This window comes from Prosopis cineraria, unplaced genomic scaffold, assembly GCF_029017545.1.
Source record: "Prosopis cineraria cultivar Desert tree isolate PC_DT_omini unplaced genomic scaffold, ASM2901754v1 PC175, whole genome shotgun sequence".
NCBI lineage: Eukaryota > Viridiplantae > Streptophyta > Magnoliopsida > Fabales > Fabaceae > Prosopis > Prosopis cineraria.
In genome coordinates, this window is record NW_026555502.1 from 10,543 (window position 1) to 34,179 (window position 23,637).

Here is a 23,637-nt window from a genome sequence, read left to right on the forward strand (position 1 = left end):
ATCCTGAGAAGATGACTAGCATTAGCTTAAAAAAAAAATAAAATAAAAGGGACAATGCAATTTTTTTTACTCAAGTTTATATCTTGATTTAGTCTCTCAAAATTAATTTTCTATTGATTTAGTTTCTTAAATTTACCTCAGTTATCATTTTGATCTTTATTGTTTAAAAAATAGATAACATTATTTGTTGGGCCTGCAGAGCATATCTAAAGAGGGGAGAACATAGTTGGATTATCCAATGGTTCCGGAAGGATACATTTAAGTGAGTATGACACCATATCTTAATTTAAAATTTTAAGGTATTAAGTTTATGGATCCTTTTCACTTATATATCTCTTCTCTAGCCAAGTTTACTGACACTACTGTCGAACAGCACCAAAATTAATAAAAACTAGATTTTGCAGTAAAGTGCAACCTAGGTCGTCTCCCTAAGAGTCAATAGAGTAACTATTTAAATTATGATTATGAAAAGGTAAATAATGGGGGGGTTTTTTTATGATGAAATTAAAAACTAAATTATAAATAAATAAATAGAGGAAATTCAATTAAGAAAATTACCGACAACAAGCAGCGCAATCAATCACAACCCAATCACCTAAATTTAACCTTCCTCGTCTACAAAATAAATTAATTTTATTCAACTTTATTATTCTGGTTTCATTATAATATTTCTCAAATTATCATTCAAGAATTAAACAAGAAGTTAAGTTATAGATTAATTGAAATCTCCTTTAACCCACAACCTAACAATTGTTTTATAGCCACACCAAAAACAAAGCATGGATAATCACCCAAGCCAAGCCAAATTACTCTTACAATGCTATATCAATCGATTATAGCAATTAAAACCTCAGATAAAATTTATAACTCAAAAATTATGCAATAAAGCTACTCTAATCAGTAATAGTAATTAAAGCATAAAATTTAGAGGTAGAGAGAAGAAGAGAAAATTGGAATAAAGCTAAAATAAAATCTTTCCTGAATATTAAAGACTCTGATTAAAATTTAGGATCATGGTTTGTGATTGATCACACCAAAAAAAAATTAGCTCTCCATAGAATTAAAAATCAAACAACATGAAATGAAAAATTGAGAAGCCATCACCCAAGAAATTGGAAGAAGAAAGACGAATGGCGATCGCTGCTCTGTTTCCCTTCTTTCCTTTTTTTTTCCCAGATCGTGCTTCCTCTCCGTCCCCCATCTATTCATATATATATATATATATATATGAAAAGTGGACCCTAATTAAAAATTACACTAAATAATCCAAAATAAATTCAAATAAAATTTTAAAGATTTGATTCTTGATTTGATCTCCAAGCATGCCCATATTCTTCTTATCCAAAATATTCTTCATCAATATCTTTCAAATTGAATCTAGAAAATCTGCACAAATAAAATAAAATTAAATAGCACCTGTGCAAAAATATTAAAGATATTATTTATATTTTAAAATCAAAGATTTAGTTAGTTAAAATTCCAAAACTGAATATTAGCTAATAAAATCAAATAATATCTAATTAAACTCAATTAGCCTTAAATAAATAATTAAAAGTCTAAATTAAAAGAATAAAAATATATAAAATTATCATTTATCAATTCCCCCACACTTAGACTTTTGCACTCCTGGGCAAAACTTAAATCTCAAATTTCAAGAAAAGAACTGTGGAAGCAACAAAGAATAAGAAATAATTATAGCTCTTCAACATTTTAACACTTTAATCAATATCTCTTATATTGAGAATAACAAGTATCATGGCAATTTCATTTGGTAAGAATAAATTAAGCAATAGCCCCTCACAAAGGTCAAGTGTTTAACTCTCAACTCTCAAATGTATATAGGTAAGTGTTTCACTCAAGTTCCCCTATTAAAACCTCACTACCATAGGCTTGTTTATCATCTAGGTCTCCACTATTTATGTCATATGCAATGTAAGAATCAATAGGACTTTAGTTTAGGTTGTAATGGGGCTTAGGTAAAGGTATGATATAGGAAAATGAAGGTTAATAAACTTTAGGATAATGAAAAGTATATTTGAAACGAAATATATAGAATGAAAGAAACAAAATAAATTGATTTGGGTTTATTTTTCTCTCTTTATTTTGTTTTCCTTTCCTTTGCTTCATGCACCTTTTTTTTTTGTTGTGTTATGACTTTTATGCTCTTTCTTTTCTTTTCTTTTCTTTTCTTCCTTTCTTTCTTTGCTTTTTTTTTTCTCTCGTTTTTTTTTCAAAATAACCCAAATCTCTCTTCAAGCATATTCTTTCATTCCAACAAATATTATAATACACTTTTCATCACCTAAAGTGGGGTGAGAAGAATGAAAGGAAAATATTTTTATAGGTTATGTTTTCAATTGGCTAAAATTTTAAAGAAAAGGTTTAGGCTCAAAGGGGCTAACAAGGGATAAATTACATGGGATGGCTATTTGGCTAAGTAGGCTAAAAGAATGCCTAAATCATCTTCATGCAAAGCATATGCAATTATAGTCTCAACTAAGAATCAAGACAAGTTCTAGAGTGGGAGTAGTGATAGCAGAATACACACAAAAAGAGAATAATATTAGGCTCAAATCTTTACAAGCTAAAGGCTATCACATTAATTCATTGAAACCAAACTCATGCCACTTAACTTAAATTCTAAACATAAGATCAATTACTTATCATGCTCAAATGCATTCAAACTAAAATTGTCTTAAATTTGCAACTTCGCACAAATTATTTTTTTTTATTTTTTTATTTTGAAAACAAGAACACAAAAATAAAAAAAAATGAAAACAAGAAAAAAATTAGAAACAGCAAAAAACCTCCCCCCACACTTAAAATCTACAATGTCCTCAATGTAGAACATAGTTCGAAAGATGTATAGGAAAATGTAAATTAAAAGTGAAGAGAAATGATACAACCTGATCGATTAAGTATTATCTTGGAGGGAAGACTCCTCCACAATGTGTGTCTCAAATCCATCATAAAAATGCTTTAACCGATGCCCGTTAACTTTAAACTTTGCTCCAGTAGATTCTGCCATAATCTCTACTCCACCATAAGAAAACACTTTAGTAACTATAAAAGGACCTTCCCATCTAGAACGAAGTTTTCCTGGCATAAGTTTCAATCTGGCATTATAGAGTAACACTTTTTGTCCCACCTTGAACTCTTTTCTAACTATCAGCTTATCATGTATTAACTTGGTCTTTTCCTTGTAGATTCTTGAATTTTCATATGCTTCCAAGCGAAATTCTTCAAGCTCTTGCAATTGATATTTTCTTTGGGCTCCTGCTTTAGTTAAATCCATATTGCACTGCTTTACTGCCCAATAAGCTTTATGCTCAATCTCCACAGGTAAGTGACAAGCTTTCCCAAAAACAAGCCGATAAGGAGACATTCCGATTGGAGTCTTGTAGGCAGTTCTGTATGCCCACAATGCATCATCAAGTCTCTTACTCCAGTCTTTCCTATTAGGTTGCACTGTTTTTTCAAGAATCTGCTTTATCTCTCGATTCGAGACTTCAGCTTGCCCATTAGTTTGGGGGTGATAAGGGGTAGCCATCTTATGCACGACCCCATACTTACCCAATAAACTCTGCATGCTCCGATTACGAAAATGGGTGCCTTGGTCACTGATAATGGCCTTTGGAATACCAAACCTGCAAAAGATATGTGATCTAACAAAATCTACAACAGCAATAGAGTCATCAGTTCTGGTGGCTTTAGCTTCCACCCACTTAGAAACATAATCCACAGCTAGTAAAATGTAAGCAAATCCAAATGAAACAGGAAAAGGTCCCATGAAATCAATACCCCATACATCAAATATTTCACAGAAAAGTAAAGGTTGTTGAGGCATCTCATTTCTACGGGAGATATTTCCTGTATGCTGACATCTAGCACAATGTTTACAAAATGTATATGCATCACGAAATAGAGTAGGCCAGTACAATCCAGAATCAAGAACCTTTCTAGCAGTGCGTTGTGGACCAAAGTGTCCTCCACAAGCAAGTGTGTGACAAAAATGCAATATGGATTCAAACTCAATGTCAGGAATACATCTCCTAATAATCTGGTCACTACATATGCGCCAAAGGTATGGATCATCCCATATGTAATATCTAGCTTCCCTCTTGAACTTATCTAATTGATGTTTCTTTAAATGCACAGGCAATGCAGAGGCAGCTAAGTAATTAACTAAGTCAGCATACCAAGGAGTAACATCATGCATAGCATATAAGCATTCATCAGGAAAATTATCATCAATAGGAATAGAAGGAACCATAGGAGATTCAATGCGACTCAAATGGTCTGCGACAAAATTCTCAGCTCCACTCTTATCCTTTATCTCTAAGTTAAACTCCTGTAGCAAGAGCATCCATCTGACTAATCGTGGCTTTGCATTTGGCTTCCTTAAGAGATACTTTAATGCTGCATGATCAGAAAACACAACAACTTTTGCATTCAAAAGATATGATCTAAACTTATCTAATGCAAAAACAATAGCTAAAAGCTCCTTTTCAGTGGTAGTATAATTGGCTTGGGCTGCATCTAAAGTTCTGGAAGCATAAGCTATGACATGTGATTTCTTATCAACTTTTTGTGAAAGTACTGCGCCAAGAGCATAATTAGAAGCATCACATAATAATTCAAAAGGTAAATCCCAATTTGGCGGTTGAATGATTGGTGGAGTGGTCAATCTCTTCTTTAACTCATCAAATGCTTGCTCACAAGCTTTATCAAATTTGAAATCCACATCTTTCTGCAGCAATCTTGAGAGTGGTAAGGCTATCTTGCTAAAATCCTGTATAAACCTCCTGTAAAATCCTGCATGTCCAAGGAAAGAACGGACCTCTCTAACACTAGTAGGATAAGGTAAAGAAGTAATCACATCTACCTTAGCCTTATCAACTTCTATCCCCCTCTCAGAAACAACATGACCCAATACAATACCTTGTCTAACCATGAAATGACACTTTTCAAAGTTTAATACAAGATTTTTCTCAATACATCGCTCAAGTACTTTATCTAAATTTACTAGACACTCATCAAATGAATCTCCATATACAGTAAAATCATCCATAAAAACCTCTATGCAATAGTCTAGCAAATCTGCAAAAATACTCATCATGCATCTCTGGAATGTGGCTGGGGCATTGCATAATCCAAATGGCATCCTCCTATAAGCAAATGTGCCAAATGGACATGTGAATGTTGTCTTCTCTTGGTCCTCTGGAGCTATGCAAATCTGAAAATAACCTGAAAAACCATCTAGAAAACAGTAGTGAGATTTGCCTGCTAATTTCTCTAGCATTTGATCAATAAAAGGTAAAGGGAAGTGATCCTTCCTGGTTGCATTATTTAGCTTCCTGTAGTCGATGCACATCCTCCAGCTATTTTGCACTCTCATAGGAATCAACTCGTTCTTTTCATTCTTTACAACTGTGATCCCGCTCTTCTTTGGCACTACCTGTACTGGACTCACCCACTGGCTATCAGAAATAGGGTAAATGATACCTGCAGAAAGAAGTTTTGTTACCTCCTTTTTGACCACATCAATGATAAGTGGGTTAAGCCTCCTTTGAGGTTGCCTACATGGCTTTGCACCGTCTTCCATTAAGATCCTATGCATGCATATATCTGGACTGATGCCTGGAATGTCAGCTAGTGTCCATCCTATAGCTTTCTTGTGCTTTCTCAGTACCTCTAACAATTTTACCTCTTGGCAAGGATCAGAATCCTTTGCTATAATAATCGGTAATTTCTTACCTTCATCTAAGAATGCATATTTCAAATGTTCTGGTAGATCTTTCAATTCAAGTATAGGTGGCTGCTGAATAGAGGGAACTAGCTTATCGATAGTTAGCTCATCAACTCCACAAACCTGCATTCCATCAAAAGAAGCAGCAGTATCTTGTTCTAGAATACTAGAATTATCATTATTAATAGAATTACATGACATAGAGTTGATAGCAAAGTCTATAGTTCTTTCAGAGTCAGAAGCAATCATATCAGAGTCACTAGAAGTTTCAATGCCAATATCATGCATGGATTTGAATAACTCAACAATATCATCAGAACCAGAACAGTCAGAAGAATCTTCATAAATAATAGAGTCAGAACAATGTGTATTGCTATCTAAATCAACAATCTCAAGAGAACTAGAAACCATCTCATTGTAAAGCTCATCATATGTATCATCAATTAACATATCAAGCATGCTCACATTAATAACAGAATGATCCTCTATAGGATGTTTCATAGCCTCTAAAAGATTAAATTGAACAACACGTCCTGCAAATTCCATGGAAAGAGTACTATCTTTAACATTAATGATAGTATTAGCTGTCTTAAGAAATGGCCTACCCAAAATCAGTGGTGGTGGCCCATGACTATCATTTTTACCCATATCCAAAATATAAAAATCAGCAGGAAAGACTAAATCTTTTACCTTAACTAGAATGTCTTCAAGCATACCACTAGGATAGGCAAGTCTCCTGTCTGCTAATTGGACAATAATCCCGGCTGGCTTCATCTCACAACCCTGCAAAGAAGAAAATAGAGACTTGGGCATAACATTTATCGCTGCACCAAGATCAATCAAAGCGTTAGAAAATTCTAAATTTCCTATAGTACAGGGTATAGTGAAACTCCCTGGATCTTTGCATTTTAAGGGCATAGGGGGTTGGCACTGCATTCCTTCATGAAATAAAGCTGATACACTTCTTCCTAGATTGACCTTCTCGTTAGCTTTGAATCTTCTCTTGTTCGTGCATAGGTCTTTCAAGAACTTTGCATATTTAGGAATTTGCTTTACTGCCTCCAAAAGGGGAATATTGACTTCAACCTTCTTGAAAACATCAAGCACTTCTTTCTCCAATTCAGCTTCCTTTAACTTCTTGCTTTGAGTCTCCCTATTTGGAAATGGAAGGATCTTCCTTGGTTCCTTTTCTTCATTAGCCTCCTCAAGTGTGACTTGTGTTGCTGCAGCCGACTTATTCTTGATAGATGTTGTGGAGGGCTCTGGAAGCTCCTTTCCACTTCTAAGAGTGATAGCACTAACATTACTACAATTAGGATTTACAACTGTTTGAGAAGGCAACTTTCCAGAACCTTGACTCTTCAATTCATTAACGGAGGTGGACAACTGCCCAATTTGATTCTCCAATTTTTGGATTACTGTCTCAGTGCGTTGTTGAAATTGAATGTTATTAGTTGCCATTTGCTTCATTAACTCTTCTAGACTTGGTCCATCATTTTTAGACCCTGAAATAGGAGTAGATTGCCTCATTGGTTGCATAGGCTGTGAATTTTGACCTGTAGCATTATATTGTTGTTGTTGGCTTCCTCCATATCTGAAATTAGGGTGATCTCTCCACCCTGGATTATAAGTGTTAGAGAAAGGATCATATTTTTGGCCCTGTTGCATAGATCTAGTTGGAAAAATCCCAGCACAATTCTCAACTCTATCATCCAACTGTGGGCATTGATCAGTAGTGTGTGTGGCTAAAAAACAGATGCCACATAGAGGCCCAACTAAGGCAGAAGATGTGGTAGCTTGCTGAGGATTATAAAATTGAGGTTGTGCACACGTCTGTGAGGGATACGCCTGTGGAAAAGTTGGCACTGCTGGTGAATTCATTAATTTTTGTTGTGTTAAGGCAATGTGCCGAACCATGCTAGAGAGCTCCTCCATCTTGTTCTCAAATTTAGGATCATATTGTGGTGTTGGAATCTCATTCACCCCCTTAACTGCTTGGTTAGCTCGTGTCCCAAATTGTTGAGAATTTTGTGCCATCTTAGAAATGAGATTCATGGCATCAGTTGGAGTAAGTTCTACCAAAGCACCACCAGCTGCGGCATCAACAAACCACCTATCTGTTGGTAAGAGACCTTCATAAAAATGTTGAACCAGCTGCTGATCAGGTATTTGATGGTGAGGGCAGCTGGCACATAATTTCTTAAATCTCTCCCAATATTCATGAAATGTCTCCCCAGTCATCTGACGAATCCCACAAATATCCTTTTTAATTGCAGCTGTGCGAGAGGCAGGGAAGAATTTTTCTAAGAATAACTGTGTCATTTGATCCCAAGATGTAATGGCACCTGGTTGCAAGTAATACAACCAATCTTTTGCCACTCCATCCAATGAAAAAGGAAAAGCCCTCAATTTGATTTGCTCTTCTGAAACTCCTTGAGGCTTCATGGTGGAGCACACAATATGAAATTCCTTCAAGTGCCTATTCGGGTCCTCTCCTGTAAGACCATGAAATTTAGGTAGCAAATGTACTAAACCAGATTTCAATTCAAAACTAGCATTTGCATCTAAATTAGGATATTGAATGCATAAATTTTGATAGTGTGCATTAGGAGCAGCCAATTCTTTAATTGTTCTATTACCATTATTATTTTCAGCCATATTTTCCAACTTAACTGTAGAGTCTAAGTCAGATTTAGAATCACTAATAATGCTATCAATCAATTCAGACAAAATTTCAGAGATCACACTATCCCTAATTTTACGGTGCTTTTGATTTTTACGGTTAGTACGACAAGTTCTCTCAATCTCAGAGTTCAAATCAATTAATTTATCTTGTAAAGATCTTGTCATGCACTAATAAACTGGAAAAACAATGAAAAACACCTAAAACAAGTAAAGACAAAAAATAATAATAAATCTTGAAAAAAATAAAAAATACTAGAGAAAAAAAATAAAAAAAATAAAAATAATGAGAAAGAAAAAAAAACTAATAACCAAACTCAAAAAGTTAACACCTTTGACTCCCCGGCAACGGCGCCAAAATTTTGACACTACTGTCGAACAGCACCAAAATTAATAAAAACTAGATTTTGCAGTAAAGTGCAACCTAGGTCGTCTCCCTAAGAGTCAATAGAGTAACTATTTAAATTATGATTATGAAAAGGTAAATAATGGGGGGGTTTTTTTATGATGAAATTAAAAACTAAATTATAAATAAATAAATAGAGGAAATTCAATTAAGAAAATTACCGACAACAAGCAGCGCAATCAATCACAACCCAATCACCTAAATTTAACCTTCCTCGTCTACAAAATAAATTAATTTTATTCAACTTTATTATTCTGGTTTCATTATAATATTTCTCAAATTATCATTCAAGAATTAAACAAGAAGTTAAGTTATAGATTAATTGAAATCTCCTTTAACCCACAACCTAACAATTGTTTTATAGCCACACCAAAAACAAAGCATGGATAATCACCCAAGCCAAGCCAAATTACTCTTACAATGCTATATCAATCGATTATAGCAATTAAAACCTCAGATAAAATTTATAACTCAAAAATTATGCAATAAAGCTACTCTAATCAGTAATAGTAATTAAAGCATAAAATTTAGAGGTAGAGAGAAGAAGAGAAAATTGGAATAAAGCTAAAATAAAATCTTTCCTGAATATTAAAGACTCTGATTAAAATTTAGGATCATGGTTTGTGATTGATCACACCAAAAAAAAATTAGCTCTCCATAGAATTAAAAATCAAACAACATGAAATGAAAAATTGAGAAGCCATCACCCAAGAAATTGGAAGAAGAAAGACGAATGGCGATCGCTGCTCTGTTTCCCTTCTTTCCTTTTTTTTCCCAGATCGTGCTTCCTCTCCGTCCCCCATCTATTCATATATATATATATATATATATGAAAAGTGGACCCTAATTAAAAATTACACTAAATAATCCAAAATAAATTCAAATAAAATTTTAAAGATTTGATTCTTGATTTGATCTCCAAGCATGCCCATATTCTTCTTATCCAAAATATTCTTCATCAATATCTTTCAAATTGAATCTAGAAAATCTGCACAAATAAAATAAAATTAAATAGCACCTGTGCAAAAATATTAAAGATATTATTTATATTTTAAAATCAAAGATTTAGTTAGTTAAAATTCCAAAACTGAATATTAGCTAATAAAATCAAATAATATCTAATTAAACTCAATTAGCCTTAAATAAATAATTAAAAGTCTAAATTAAAAGAATAAAAATATATAAAATTATCATTTATCATTTACTCACACTTGATAACCCAACAATTTTTTTTTAAGTGTGAGTCCATCATTGACTACACAAATATGCTTCCCTCATTCGCCCACATTTTGAAAACACTAACCTGCTACCAATAGCTTAGCCTAATAACACTTGTGAGATTTTGAGGCTTTTTCTACTATGTTTACATGGGTCTTTTTTTAGAGTCAGGCTTTGATACCAGTTTTTGGGCCTGCGGAACATCTCTAAAGAGGGGAGAACATGGTTGGACCACCCAATGGCTCCAGAAGGACACATATAAGTGAGTATCACACTACATCTTAACTCAAAATCTTAAGGCGTTGAATTTATGAGTCCTTTCCACTTATGTATCTCTTCTTTAACCTAATTCAATCTAATGTGAGACTTTTCTTTACACTAAGCCAAGTCCACTCACACTTGACAATCCAACACTATTAAAATTTGTTGACATGGATAGTAGAATATTGATAATAGCCATGTATATTAATAAAAAAATGTAATTATTTAATTAAGAAAGAACATAATCTGAAATTTAAAAAAAAAACAAGAAAACATAATGTAAGAGTTCATAATAAAAATTAAACATATTTGAGGATTAATTTGTTTTCATTTAGGTACATATACATATTGAATCATTAGTACATGTACTTACTAGTTACATGTTAGACTATTTTGAGAATTAATTTGTATTTTAAAACGGTTCCCAATTATCGATCGCTTGCTCGCTTCCTAACTTCCATCTTCAACATATATATCTTCACACCAATCCAATCCAATGCAAACCCACAATGCCATGTCCGGACAGACCAGCTACGAGGGACGGATCCAGGAAGTAGCACGTGGGGAGCCAAAATGATAAAAATTTATATTATAAGCATGAAAAGGGCAAATGGATTCCAGAAAGGCTAAATTACACAGTTTTGAAAACGTCCAAAGCAAATTTGTACTTTAGTTCTATATTATATATTCACATTCTCGATCTCATGGTGCATTGCAACAAGAACTTGGGACTAAAAATGAATAATTATTTATCTTAATTATTCACCGAAGACTATATCTCCCCTATACTTATTTCATAGCACTTAATGTTTAATCAACCCTTTTCATGCTTTTAATATATTAATTATTAATTATGTGATAGTTAATATGTAATTCTGCTGCCTAATGGTGTCATTAGGGTCATTATATTACTCTTAACCTGTTATGAGATTAATCCTACGTATGGTTCAATTCATATTCAAATCCATCCTATTAAATATTATACGAAATTAATAATCAATATATTGAGTCCAAACTAACAAATCCTTTCATTTCTCATGCCATCTCAAACAGTTAATTGCAAGACCTGTTCTATTTGTAGTATATATAACTTACAATTAATTAGTTAAACAATCATGAGCAGTTGGCAAAACTAGAGAAGCTAGATATAGCTTAAACATAACTAGGAATCCCAGTACAATTATTGTATTAAAAGCAATCAAAGAGAAGAAATCACAAACATGCTGACCCAAAAGACTGTTCAAACTAATCCCCGAAAAAGTATGGCCACGCGTGGCCGAAAGCACAACAAATTATTCAAATACACACCAACTGGCAACTAGTTTCCACTAATTCCACTCAAAATGTTGCTACAGCAGGTCCACTGTGCAATAATAGTGCATAAAAGTTGAGTCAAATATCCATTTTGATCATGACGACGACTTCAGAATATGAAAAACAAAAAAAAAAAAATGGAACATCAAAGTTGACGCTGATGATCTCTTTGTTTTAGCTTCCTGCCAAAGCTTCTTGTTGAAACCCCTCAATGGAACTTGAAATGGGACGATCGCAGTTCAAAAACTGATATGATTCTAAATTGTTGAGCATGTCGTGCGATTCAGATTCATACGATTTTGTTTCCATATGCCTCCGTTCCTTGATATGAGGATCCTGTAATATAATGCAGCTCATCATGATGAATCAAGATATGTATGATAATATTGAAAACCGAATCATCAATCCGCCCGATTGAACATATAAATCATCGAACCAGTGTTTAACTGGTTCAACGAAATGTAATGTTCTCTTTGACTATAATTCAACAGTGATTTTCGCCATAAATTCTTAAACCATTATCTTGGACAGTTTAATTACGGGTCTCGTTTTAAGTAACTTGCCAAAGAACAAGTTTAGAGCTGCCCTTATAATTATTACCTCATCAAAATAATGTGCATGCCTAGACGAGTATTCATTCTCATTCATCTCTAAGCCATCACTTGCTGCGTCAATCATCGATTCCATGCGAGCTTGCAGATGACGGCTATGAAATCTCAAGAGCTTATTTTCCAGTTCCACCATCTTCTTCTGGTACTCCCACTTCTTAACAATGTTCCACCATCCTATCTTTGAGCCGTTGAGAACCAGCATCTCACCCTCTTCCATCAGTCGTCTCAGTTTTTCACCATTTTGACTTCCATTATCAATCTCCTCCAGCACTGTAGCCAGTGATCTCATAGTAGCCCTCAGTTTGTTTACTGTTTTTTTCAGCGTACCAGTGTCGTTTATGATCATCGCCAAACCAGTGTCAGTTTCAAGCCCCAACAAGACGAGTTTGCAGATGAGCAAAACCATAAAGAAAATGATTTTCACTGTTGCTTCTCCGGTAACATAGAACATGATAATCGCGAAAATGAGCGTAGGTATGTCAAGCCTTGGAACTCCGGTATAAGGCGGTGGAGCTACAACGGGAGCTCGCCGAGGTACCTGTCCGCCGGAACCACCGCTACCACCACCACCGGAGGAAGGTCTCAGGGTTTGAATCTGATCGGAGAGCTGGTCGACTTTCAAGTGCAGAAGCTTGACCTCCCGAAATGTGCCCAATTGGGTGTGTTTATTGTTGAATCTGATGATGTCGTTGTCAAGCTCAACAAGCTTCTTGTGGTAATATATCTTCTTGATAAAGTCTCGTCGTCGCAGGAGAAGGCACTTTGAAACTAGGTCCTTGCCCTTTTCCAACAGTGACTTTAAACGCTTTACTTCACGCTGATCGGATCGCTTCAGCTTTGCGTTCAAGTTTTCTATATCTCTGACCATTGGATCGAGATCTTGGAGTGTTTCATCAAGGTCCTGCAATTTCTCTTCGAAGTCTTTGAGACGGTTCTTGGCGTCCTTCACTGCTTTCCATAACTCTGCAAACACGGTTCCTAGAGCAGCACCACCGATCAGCTCGCCGACGCCTCCCATTGTCTGCGTCTGAAACAGATCAGTTGACTGATTTGAGAGACAGCAAGAAAACAAGTTCTATTTCAAGTAACATAACACGCGTAAACTTGCGGTCGTTTTCACACGTCTTTACAATTGTTTTATCAGAATTATTGGGAAGACGATTTCTTGGAAACCTCGAGAGGCCTCTTTCACGGCCTGATTTTGGGAGCCAGGAAGAATGACGCGGGACAGCCAATTCACCTTTTAGAATATTCCATGTGGTTTCGCAGTCAACGGAAGTCCCGCTGTTGTAAACCATACAACATGTGAAAGTGATGACAGGAATTGAGTTTGAGTACCGGAAATGCATCAGCCTGGATGACTCTTGTGATTCTTGTTATACTTCAATTCGGATTAATCTGGCCCTATTAAATCACAGCTTCAGTGAGGCAGGTCTAGAATATTGAGTGCTCACAAAAAAAAAAAAAACTAATAAAACAGTTTTAATTAATTTATGTACTGCGCTCAATTAATGCTAATAAACATAATCTTCTTTACTTTATTCCAACTTGGGCTGAGCCTATAGTCAAAAATGTTGGGCTAAGTCTTTTCATTAATTGATTAGGGGTATTAAGGAGATTCTAAAGTGGATGGCAAAATTTGAATGTAATGCATGCACGAGTTTTTCCATCCTATAGGTTCATTTCATAATAGTAGCGTGGTTCCATCAGTCGAGTGTAATTAGAAGACACTTTGGCAAATTTATACTTTTTAATAAATTAGTTAATAACATTTAAAATTATGCATTATTTTCATGTTTATTGTTATTTAATAGATGTTTTTATTAGAAAATATTATTTATTACACTCCTAATTAAACAATATTTTTGAGAAAAAAAATTCATATTAATTATACTTTAAAAGATATAAAATGTCTTATATTTTTAAACATGACAGTCTCTCCTTCATAAAATATAAGGCATTTTTTTGACAAAATACATGCTAATGAAATATGTGAAATACCCTTTATTAATAAGAGAGAGTGAAGAAAATTTATTTAAATGATGAACAATGACTACACTAAACCAAGTAAATGATACCAACAGAATTTGGCTCATAATTCATAAAATCATGATCAAATCTTGCTATCAATGTGATGATTTTATTGGTGAGTGATTTATAAGATACCTTTGTAAGTATTTTTTAATCATAGATGCATATCCTGACTCTAGTGAGACTCAAGACCTAAAATTCACCTAAACTTTTATGTATAAAGAAAAAACCAAGTAAATGATGAACTTTTGTGTTGCATGAGTGTTCTCTCTTGATAATTTAATATGTGGTTTTTATTGTTTGTTAGTTGAATAACAATGAGGTGTAGGTTGTCCATTTCTCCTTTTCTACGTATGGGTGTGTGTGTATACATCGTGGGTGCACGTGTTGAATGGTTATGCATAGCTAATGGGATATACAAAAATCTAGTTGTGTATAGTAGTCAATATGAGGTGCATAGTGCAGGTTTAAATGAAAGATATGCAATCTCTTATGGGGTTTAAATGGAAGCTTTTCGTTTTCTTCACCTAGTTTTCTGCAATATGAGATTGAAAATTAAAACCATTGCATGTGTTGTACAAATTAAATGATGTATATATATGTATCTGATTTTTTTCTATGTTAATAACTTATTAAATTCAAAGGAAATAAAATTGTCAATATATAATAGGGTATTAGACGTTGTCATTTTCTGTTCCATATCTTGTCATTTCATTGCTGCGAACTTGTTAACGACAATTATGTAGAGATATATGGCACTTTTTAATACTTTTTAAAAAATTGTGAATATATACCTATACCTTATTGCCAATTTCTTTAACTTTTGTTGTCACTTTTAAGCATGAATGTTTTTTTTCAACTTTTCACTCTCACTTTCTGTCATTATATTTTCGTCTTTTCTCTAATGTTATTGGACAAAAAGTGAAAAAGAAAATTCTGATTTTTTTATTTTGTTTTTCAAAACATATGATAAAAACACATTTTCATGCCTGCTTGGACTGAAAACATATATGGTATGGGCTGAAAAATCGAGACTGCCAAGGTCCAACACAAGGAAACTCCACAATAGGTCCACTCTATTATTATTTGAAGGCCAGACCTTTGAGGATGAGTGAAATTTCGATGGAGCAATGACGACTAGATCCTAAGGCCGTCCCCCACTATCCGTGAAACTCGCAGCACGATGTTTCCTCGATGAGGTGCACCCACAACTCTTAAACAGGCACAAACCATTAATGCTCCTTGGCAAACTTCAATTTCAAAGAAGAGTGCCATTGCCTACCATATAAATGGCAACGAGTGTATAACTAAAACTTGCTTGAACATTATGTGACTTCACTGTAACAAGCAAAACTGAACTGATCCTATGTCAATCTAAAGCTTGGCTATAATGCGACCCTTAATCTTTAGTCTAGACCTAGAGGCTTGCTGCTTTTCTTTTCCCTCCGATTACAGGAGCACCCTCGCTATAATTACTCTCAAGTAAAGCATTTCAGCATGCATACTTGCTTGAGTTTTAATTAGCTTTGGCACTCTAAGAAAATTATGGTAAATGGGCATGATGCTATGAACCATTTTTGCTAACAACTTTTTAGTGCGAGCAAAACTATTTTTACTTTTTTGGCTTTTATAGATAAAAATTTGAACATACTGTACCGCGTATACTCCCATATACTACAAAGGTATTGGCTCAACTGGTAAGGATATGCTCCATAACCCATAAAGTTGTGGATTCAAATTAATTCCTATTAATTGTTATTAATTGTTGATGTTAAGACTTTATTAATGGATAATCTATAAATACATCCGTCAGCACTCTTTGAATATGGAGACATGCATTGGTCCTGCAGTCTTAATAAGTTCCCAGGACCTAACTCATAAAATGTTGTATATATACTAAAAAAAAAATTATTATAGGTTTGACTTTTCTTTGGATGTTCAAGTCATTGTTTAATTTGTTGGAAGCATTTTGATGTGAATAGAACTGAAAAAGAAAAAAGGTCGATAAATTGAATTGGAAATGTAAAAGGAAATAAGTTTAAAAATATGTTTAGTCTGATAGTAAGGTCTAACAGAATCTTAACATAGTTTTTGTTTGATGCATATGAATTGGGTATGGACTATGGAAAAGGAAGCAAAAACATGCCCTCGGGAAAAAATAAGTTTATAAGATTCAATGGCATGGTGAAGAAACACATTAACTCAGTGACTAGATTGATTCTTAACCCTATATAAATATAAAATATAATTTCACATTCAAGCTAACCCTACATTAATATTATTTTCTCTCTCATATCATATTTGTACTCAACATTTCACAAACAAAAAGAAGAATACTAAGTCCATCTTCAATAATAATAGTCCCATATAGTGGAGTTTGAATTAGTTTAAACAAAATATGGTAATACCTCATCAGGTTTCCCAAGATACTGGGCTGAATCAAAAATGAGAAGAAATCACAAACAAGTATATATGGGCCCAAACGATTGTTCAACCTAATCCTTGAAAAAGATAGCCATACATGGTCTTGCTCCAGCAGGTCCCCGTGCAAGTAGTGCAAACAATTTGAGCCCAATTTTGATCATGACGACTTCAAACTAATAAAAAAAAAAATGAAACATGAAAGTTACGTTGTAACTCCCTATGTTTTAGTTTCCTAATGTTTGTTGCTGAAACCCCTCAATGGAACTTGAAACGGGGCTATTGTAGTCCAGAAACTGATAGGATTCTAAATTGTTGAGTATGTTGTGTGATTCTGATTCAGACGCTTTTCTTTTCATATGCCTCCCTTCCTTTATATAAGGATCCTGTCAATGCAATGCAACTCATTATCATGATCATGAATCACCCAAAAACTTTCCTTCACAGCCCTCAAGATGATGAAATTACATATTTAAGATGGGGGAATTTGGGTTTTAAAATAAATTTCACTTTTAAACTCTTTTATTTGGCTGGTATAAAAATTTCAAATTCAAAAATAAAGAAAATAAAGAGACAGGAGATGAAAATGGAAAGAGGACAAAAGGATTATATTAACTTATAAATATTTCAAAACTAGGATGTACTATCCGAAATTTGAAATGATAAAAAAAATCAAAAAATATGAATTTATTAAATCCAAGTCGTCCTTAAAATTTGATGGATCCAAATAGTAGATTCAACTTAAATGAAAGCCTAATTTTAAATCCCCTAGATTCAAACCCAACATAATTGTAATAAACAGTGACTTGAAACACCAAGACTCGCGCAACAACATAGATCAGACATAATTATTAGTAATATCCAATGGCAAAACAAAACAAGAAAAAAAAAAACACCATTTGCAAGGCCTTACGCTACTACAAAATTATTTGAATATGACATTTCATACTTATCACTTATAATAATCAAATGCGGAGAATATTTGATAATTATTTTTAATAATTGTTAAATATATAAATAAATATTTAATAATTATTTAAAATAACAGTCAACTAAGTATATATTTTCATTTTTTAAATATTTACATATTTAATGCTTATTTAATACTAAATGTCAAATATTTAAAATATTTATTTGACATTCATCAACAAACAAACTTATTCCCTTACATTTTCCGTCAATCCCTCGACTCGTCCACACCTCCCCAAACCCCCACCCTTCTTAAGCCCATTCTCTCCTCCTCACTTCCTTGTTCCGTCGCCTTGCCACTATTGCACCACTGCCTCTGCCTCTCCCTCTAGTTTTCACGATTTAATTTTCTTGTTGATTTTGGTTTCTTTGTTTCGATTTTTTGAGCTGAGAGTGAGAGATTGATAACGAAGTTCAGGAAGCAGCTGAAGAAGTAGATCGCGGAGTCGTTGCCGAAATGGCTTCCTGTTGTACAAGGAGTTGAAGAATCTAGTGTGGCTGATATCGACAGCTCTGCTGCTGTCGAACGGAGTGAGGGAGTTCAATAAAGCAAAGGCAGAGTTTGTGTGTATGACGAACAACGACATCGACCAGTTCAACAACTTCTTCATGGAGCAGGGGGAGGATTTCGTGATTCGGCACGAGGTGTGTGTGTGTGTATAGATTCTTCTAATGAATAAAACTTGAAAAATTGGTTGAATTTGATGCTGAGGAATAATTTGATTGGTTACTAATTGCGATTATATGTGTAATTTGCAGGCTCTGGAAGAGAAGATGAAGGAAATGAGAGAGAGATTGGGAAAACGGAAGTGAGGATTCAGAAACAAAGTATAAGGAAGAGATGGCAAAGATCAGAAAAGATATGGTTTGGTTTCCATGGCGAAATGGTCCTCTTAGTTAGTTACAGTAGCATTAATTACACTGGTACCACTCATTTTATTGCCTCTTTTTTCAAATCACGTTTTCTTCTTCCTACTATTGTTATTGCTTTTTGTGGATAAGCATGTTTTTGCTGTGAAAATTTTATTGTGAATAATATTTATTTTTTGATTTTTTATATATTTGTTGCCTTTTTCTTGTGTGTCCTTTGCTACCATCACGTTATTTAGGAATTGATGCTCCCACACAAAGCGAAAATTGCTCTTGTGAAAAGATCAGATCAAGTGTGTCACTCTGTTTTAGCTTGGAAGGGCATAAAGAAAGTAATTATGAACTTATTACTGATGGACTTAAATGGCAAGCGTGTGATTGGTCTTGCATTAATGTGTTCAGCCAAGCTTGGTGACTTATGCAGAGGGTAAGTCCTAGGGACCTTATCCTTGTTGGAGTACTATTGAGAATTGAGAAATTGATAAAAGCATGTCAAGTTTGCTATTAATTTCCAACACGAGCACACTTTTTCTATACTTGCACACCTTTTTTGCGCATATAGGAACAAAAGAGACCTATCAATTTCACAACTTCTTTGTTGTTTGTTTTCTACTCTCTTAATTATAATTAAATATCACAGGACAGAAAGTAAAGCCAAATGGGTACATTGAAAACATATAGAAATTCATTAGGTTTCACAACTTATATCCATTTGCATTCTATGATAGCTCATGTATTCAAAATGGTTTTTTGGATTTATTAAAATGATTATGCTTAATATTCATGGCTATGTAATCTCAATGCTGATGATTTTTATTGTTCTTTTGTTTACTTACTAAGTGACAGCTTTGTTAATGCTTAAAACAAGGAAACTCATTAGGAAGGTTAGGAGTCACTGGATATATAAGCTTTGGCAATAACAATGCTGAAAATTGTATGATTTATTTGGATTAGGATGTTATTATTGTTATTATTATTATTATTATTTTTTAGTTATATTGGAATTTATTTATAAGTCTAATTCCCTTCTCATCGCAACTGATGCCTTTTCACTGACTCAAGACATTCCTGAAGTCAAATTTCCTCCATATTCTTCTACGGTGGAAACTCAATAAGCTAATTTGTACTACATATCATGGGTCATTGTTTTGCCAGAACCAAATTGAAGCTCCTCTGGATATATATTTAAGTTTGACTGTTACACAAAAACTGAAGTTCACAATTGGGGAAGTATCTTCAGAAATGGGGTTATGCTACTGAAGCCACAAAGGTTTGTGCCATTTAATTATGTCCTGTCGTCTATGCAATGATTTATGACTCTATGCTTAAGATATTGTTACATATATTTCGAGTGATAATAGTCTATTCAATCATGACTCGAATCTATTTTATGACTGTGCTCTATACAATTGCAAAAGGGACTAAAATCTATATCTCAGAAGAAAAAAAAGAATAGAAGATAGCAAAACTGAGATGCCAATATGTTTTCCTGTGCTTTGCAGGGAGAAGCGCAAATTGGGTAGCCACAATGGCAGGGCGTCTGACCTGAATGTTACGGAGTTGAAATTTCTAATTATCAATATAAAGCATGTGGTGTTGTATTTATTTTTCTCACCCAAAAGTTTGGATATGAAATTTAGGCTCTTGATTTTTCGTTGTGAACTTTTTCCCCCATAACTTTCATTAAGTGTGTCTTATTGTCGATGATGTATTGTTCATGTAAGTATTAATATGCATTTAAATTTTATCCGTTGTGATCAATATAAAGCATGTGGTGTTGTTGCCTTGTATAATTTATTAATGGCTAAAATGCATAAAATTTTCCTGAGTTGTGAGGTAGTTGCAAATGATCCCTTTTACATTTAAACATTTAAAAGTAACTCCTCTAACTTTCAATTTTGTTTTTTAAGGTTTCCTACCTTTAATTAACTCTATTATGTTATTAACATAATTTGCTTTCTAGAATCATATAAAAGATTTTTTTTTTAGAATTTAATATTCATATGGGAGTTGTTGATATTTTTTATTGAATATTTTTTAACACAATCCGGGCAACAAAATATGAATATTAATCACATTAATACAATATAAGAAATTATTTATTATTTTTTTCAATTAAAATAGCTTTTTATATTAAATAAATAAAAAATATTTAAAAAATGTCGTTGATAAGAATTATATAAATAAAAATTTATGTTTTAATATAAGAAAATTAAACATTGTTGATAACAAAAAAATAATAAAACTAACACAAAAGCAAATACTATGAATAATAATATTTTTTCGCTATTAATGCCTCAACTATCTAAATAAAAAATAAAAGAAGTCATTTATAAATAATTTTACAATATAATTTGCTTATTTAAAAACATTCATGGACACTCTAACATGAGACTCCATTCTTCTTCACAGGAAGGATAAGCTAGAGCCTTGAGCATTAGTAGGAAGGCTATCCTGCATAAATAACAAAAAAATAATTATTACTTTACTTGATCAAATTCATTTACCCAATGATAACACATTGGGCTCACGCTCTATAATATTACTCAAGTAAGCATCAATGTCATATTCATAAACTCTCTTAACTTCAATTATCACTTTTATAACATAGTTCAATTATTCATTTAGCCACGCATATCATACTCACATATTAATATAACCGCATATCATTACATCATATATCACACACTTCGCATTCTAATGCATAGTTATAGCTTTGAAAATCACTTGAGATTTAATTTCACTTTTCAATTTTAATAGGATTCATACAGTATCATAGGGTTTATAGCTTGCTTCCACATTAATAAACTCAATTATACAAGCAAAAACTCATTTTCACATTATAATATAATTAATAAATAACTATTTAAGATAAATTTTTTCTAGTTATCTCAAATTTTTGAGAGGTTAAAGGTTTACCTCTCAATATCTTACTTTCAAGCTTGCTTTTCTAAACTAAATACGGTGCCCAGACGATTAATCTACAATTAATTAAGTTTGAATTTATCAACATTATTGAAAACACATTTTCAACTCTCATTTTCCACTTCTAAAATATCAAATACCCTTATTTTTCATATTTAGGCTTATCTATTGGGTATATTAACTTTTATCCAAACCCAACTAACCATTATGAATCTCACATGGAGTCATTAATGCCTCAACCATCCTCAAAACTCGCATTTAATGCCTTATTTTTTTTTTGACATTAATGAGGCTTGACAATCAAACACTTATAAAATCATCAATATTAGGTTGAAATAATCTAAACAACTCTCTATTAACTCTATTTAAGTTAATAAGTTTAGACTCATAGTTCGTATAGACAAAAAATCATTATTTCTATTCAAACTTTGACTTAAATCTTTATGAAAATAGAAGAGAATGGGAGGAAAGGAGTTTAAGAACCTTACTTTAGATATTTCTAGTTTCAAAATGCTTCTAAACTTCCAATGTGATAAGCCCTAGCAAAGAAATGTTGAGCCTTTCATTTTCTCCTTCTCTTCCTCTCTGGTTTTTTGAGCAAACAGCAATTGATTTAAGCAAAATTTAATCATATGTCACAACACATGGCACAAAGAGGTCTTCCCTCATTGCTTACCTCCCATGCACCGCGGCCCATGGCAAACATGCTACACACTGTAATATATAGCACAGAGGTTCCTTCTTTGATTTTTCTCTCTTTTTATTGCTTGAATGACCCAACTTCACTTCAGATCCATAATTAGGGTTGAAATTACAATCAAAACTTATTAAACCTCTACACCACATCAAATCATTTAATTATCATAATTAAACTTAGTTAATTAGGGTAAAATTTTTCTAGGATGTTGCATGCCACCTCTTTCTTTAAATTAATGTATCTTTGCTTTCTTGCATCTATATTAATTTTTCTTACTTTGAATTGTTACATCCAGGTAAACTATGGTAAGAGAGCCTAGGTTTTTCGCGTGTGATTAAAAGTCAAATTCTTCTTTTATCTTGAAACTCCGCATCTTTAACATGTCTCACGACACTCCTTTTTTCACTAAATAATATGGGATTGAAGATTAACCATTGCATGTGCTGAGACAAATGATGTATAAATATGCATTTGATTTTCTTCTGTTTTAACAACATATTAAATTCAAAGGAAATAAAGTTGTCAATAATAGGGTATTAGAAGCTGTCATTTTCTGTTCCGCTCGTCAAATTAGTTATTGTCACTTTTTAATACTTATAAAAAGATTGTGAATATATACCGATTACCTTATATTGTCAATTTCTTTAACTTTTGTTGTCACTTTTAAGTATGAATGTTTTGTTTCAACTTTTCATTCTCACTTTTTGTAATTATATTTGTGTCTTTTCTCTAATTTTATTGAACAAAAAGCAACAAAACATTAAAAAAATAATTTTTTATTTTTTTAAAATAACTTTTAACATTTTTGGTTTTCAGAACATATAATGAAAAACACATTTTCAAACTTGTTTGGACCAAAAATATAAATGCTATGGGCTGAAAAATCGAGAATGAGGTCCAACTTAAGGGAACTCGACCATAGGTCCACTCTATTATTGTTTGAAGGCCGGACCTTTCGAGGATTAGTGAACATTGTGTTTCGATGGAGCAATGACGACCAGGTCCTAAGGTCACTCCCCACAATATATCCGTGAAACTCGGAGAACCAAGGCGCGAACCATTGATGCTCTTTGATAAACTTCAATTTCAAAGAAGAGTGTCATTGCCTGCCCATATATAAAAGGCAACAGGTGTGTAACTAAAATTTGCTTGAACATTATACACCTCGACTGTAACAAGCAAAACTCAATTGACCCTATATGTTAATGCGACCGTTAATCTTTAGTCTAGACCTTCTCGTCTTGTTGCTTTCTTTTCCCTGCGATCACCGAAGCATCCTCACTATAATTACTCTCAAGTAATGCATTTCAGCACACAAACTCGCATATACTTTTAGTTCTAATTAGTTTTGGCACTTTAAAAAAATTGTGGAAAACAGGCACGACGCTACAAACCATTTTTACTAACAACTTTTTAGCGTGAACTAAACTACTTTTACTTTTTTGGTTTTCATAAATAATTTTTTTTTGAAAATAGAAAATCA

General features: G+C 33.2%; 1 protein-coding gene, 1 long non-coding RNA gene and 1 other non-coding gene across 4 annotated transcripts; 2 read left to right on the top strand and 1 right to left on the bottom strand.

Moving 5' to 3' along the window:
- The first annotated feature begins 7,916 nt into the window (after nt 1-7,916).
- On the top strand, nt 7,917-8,021 carry LOC129295712 (small nucleolar RNA R71). The gene has a single exon (XR_008589614.1). It is a non-coding gene; the product is annotated as a small nucleolar RNA R71 (small nucleolar RNA).
- A 3,432-nt stretch (nt 8,022-11,453) lies between these two features.
- Nucleotides 11,454-13,600, bottom strand: LOC129295711 (uncharacterized). The gene is made up of 3 exons (XM_054934253.1): nt 13,482-13,600; nt 12,231-13,268; nt 11,454-11,966 (listed from the first exon to the last, which is right to left on the bottom strand). Exons 2-3 carry the CDS (start codon nt 13,257-13,259, stop codon nt 11,805-11,807), a joined length of 1,191 nt encoding a protein of 396 aa, XP_054790228.1. The 5' UTR covers nt 13,260-13,268; nt 13,482-13,600; the 3' UTR covers nt 11,454-11,804.
- Nucleotides 13,601-17,873: 4,273 nt separating this feature from the next.
- Nucleotides 17,874-20,279, top strand: LOC129295709 (uncharacterized). Of its 2 annotated transcripts, none has more exons than XR_008589612.1 (5): nt 17,874-18,307; nt 18,422-18,586; nt 18,772-18,959; nt 19,688-19,802; nt 20,035-20,279. It is a non-coding gene; the product is annotated as an uncharacterized LOC129295709 (long non-coding RNA). The 2 variants fall into 2 exon arrangements; XR_008589613.1 differs by having other exon boundaries at nt 18,422-18,527.
- Nucleotides 20,280-23,637: the final 3,358 nt, after the last annotated feature.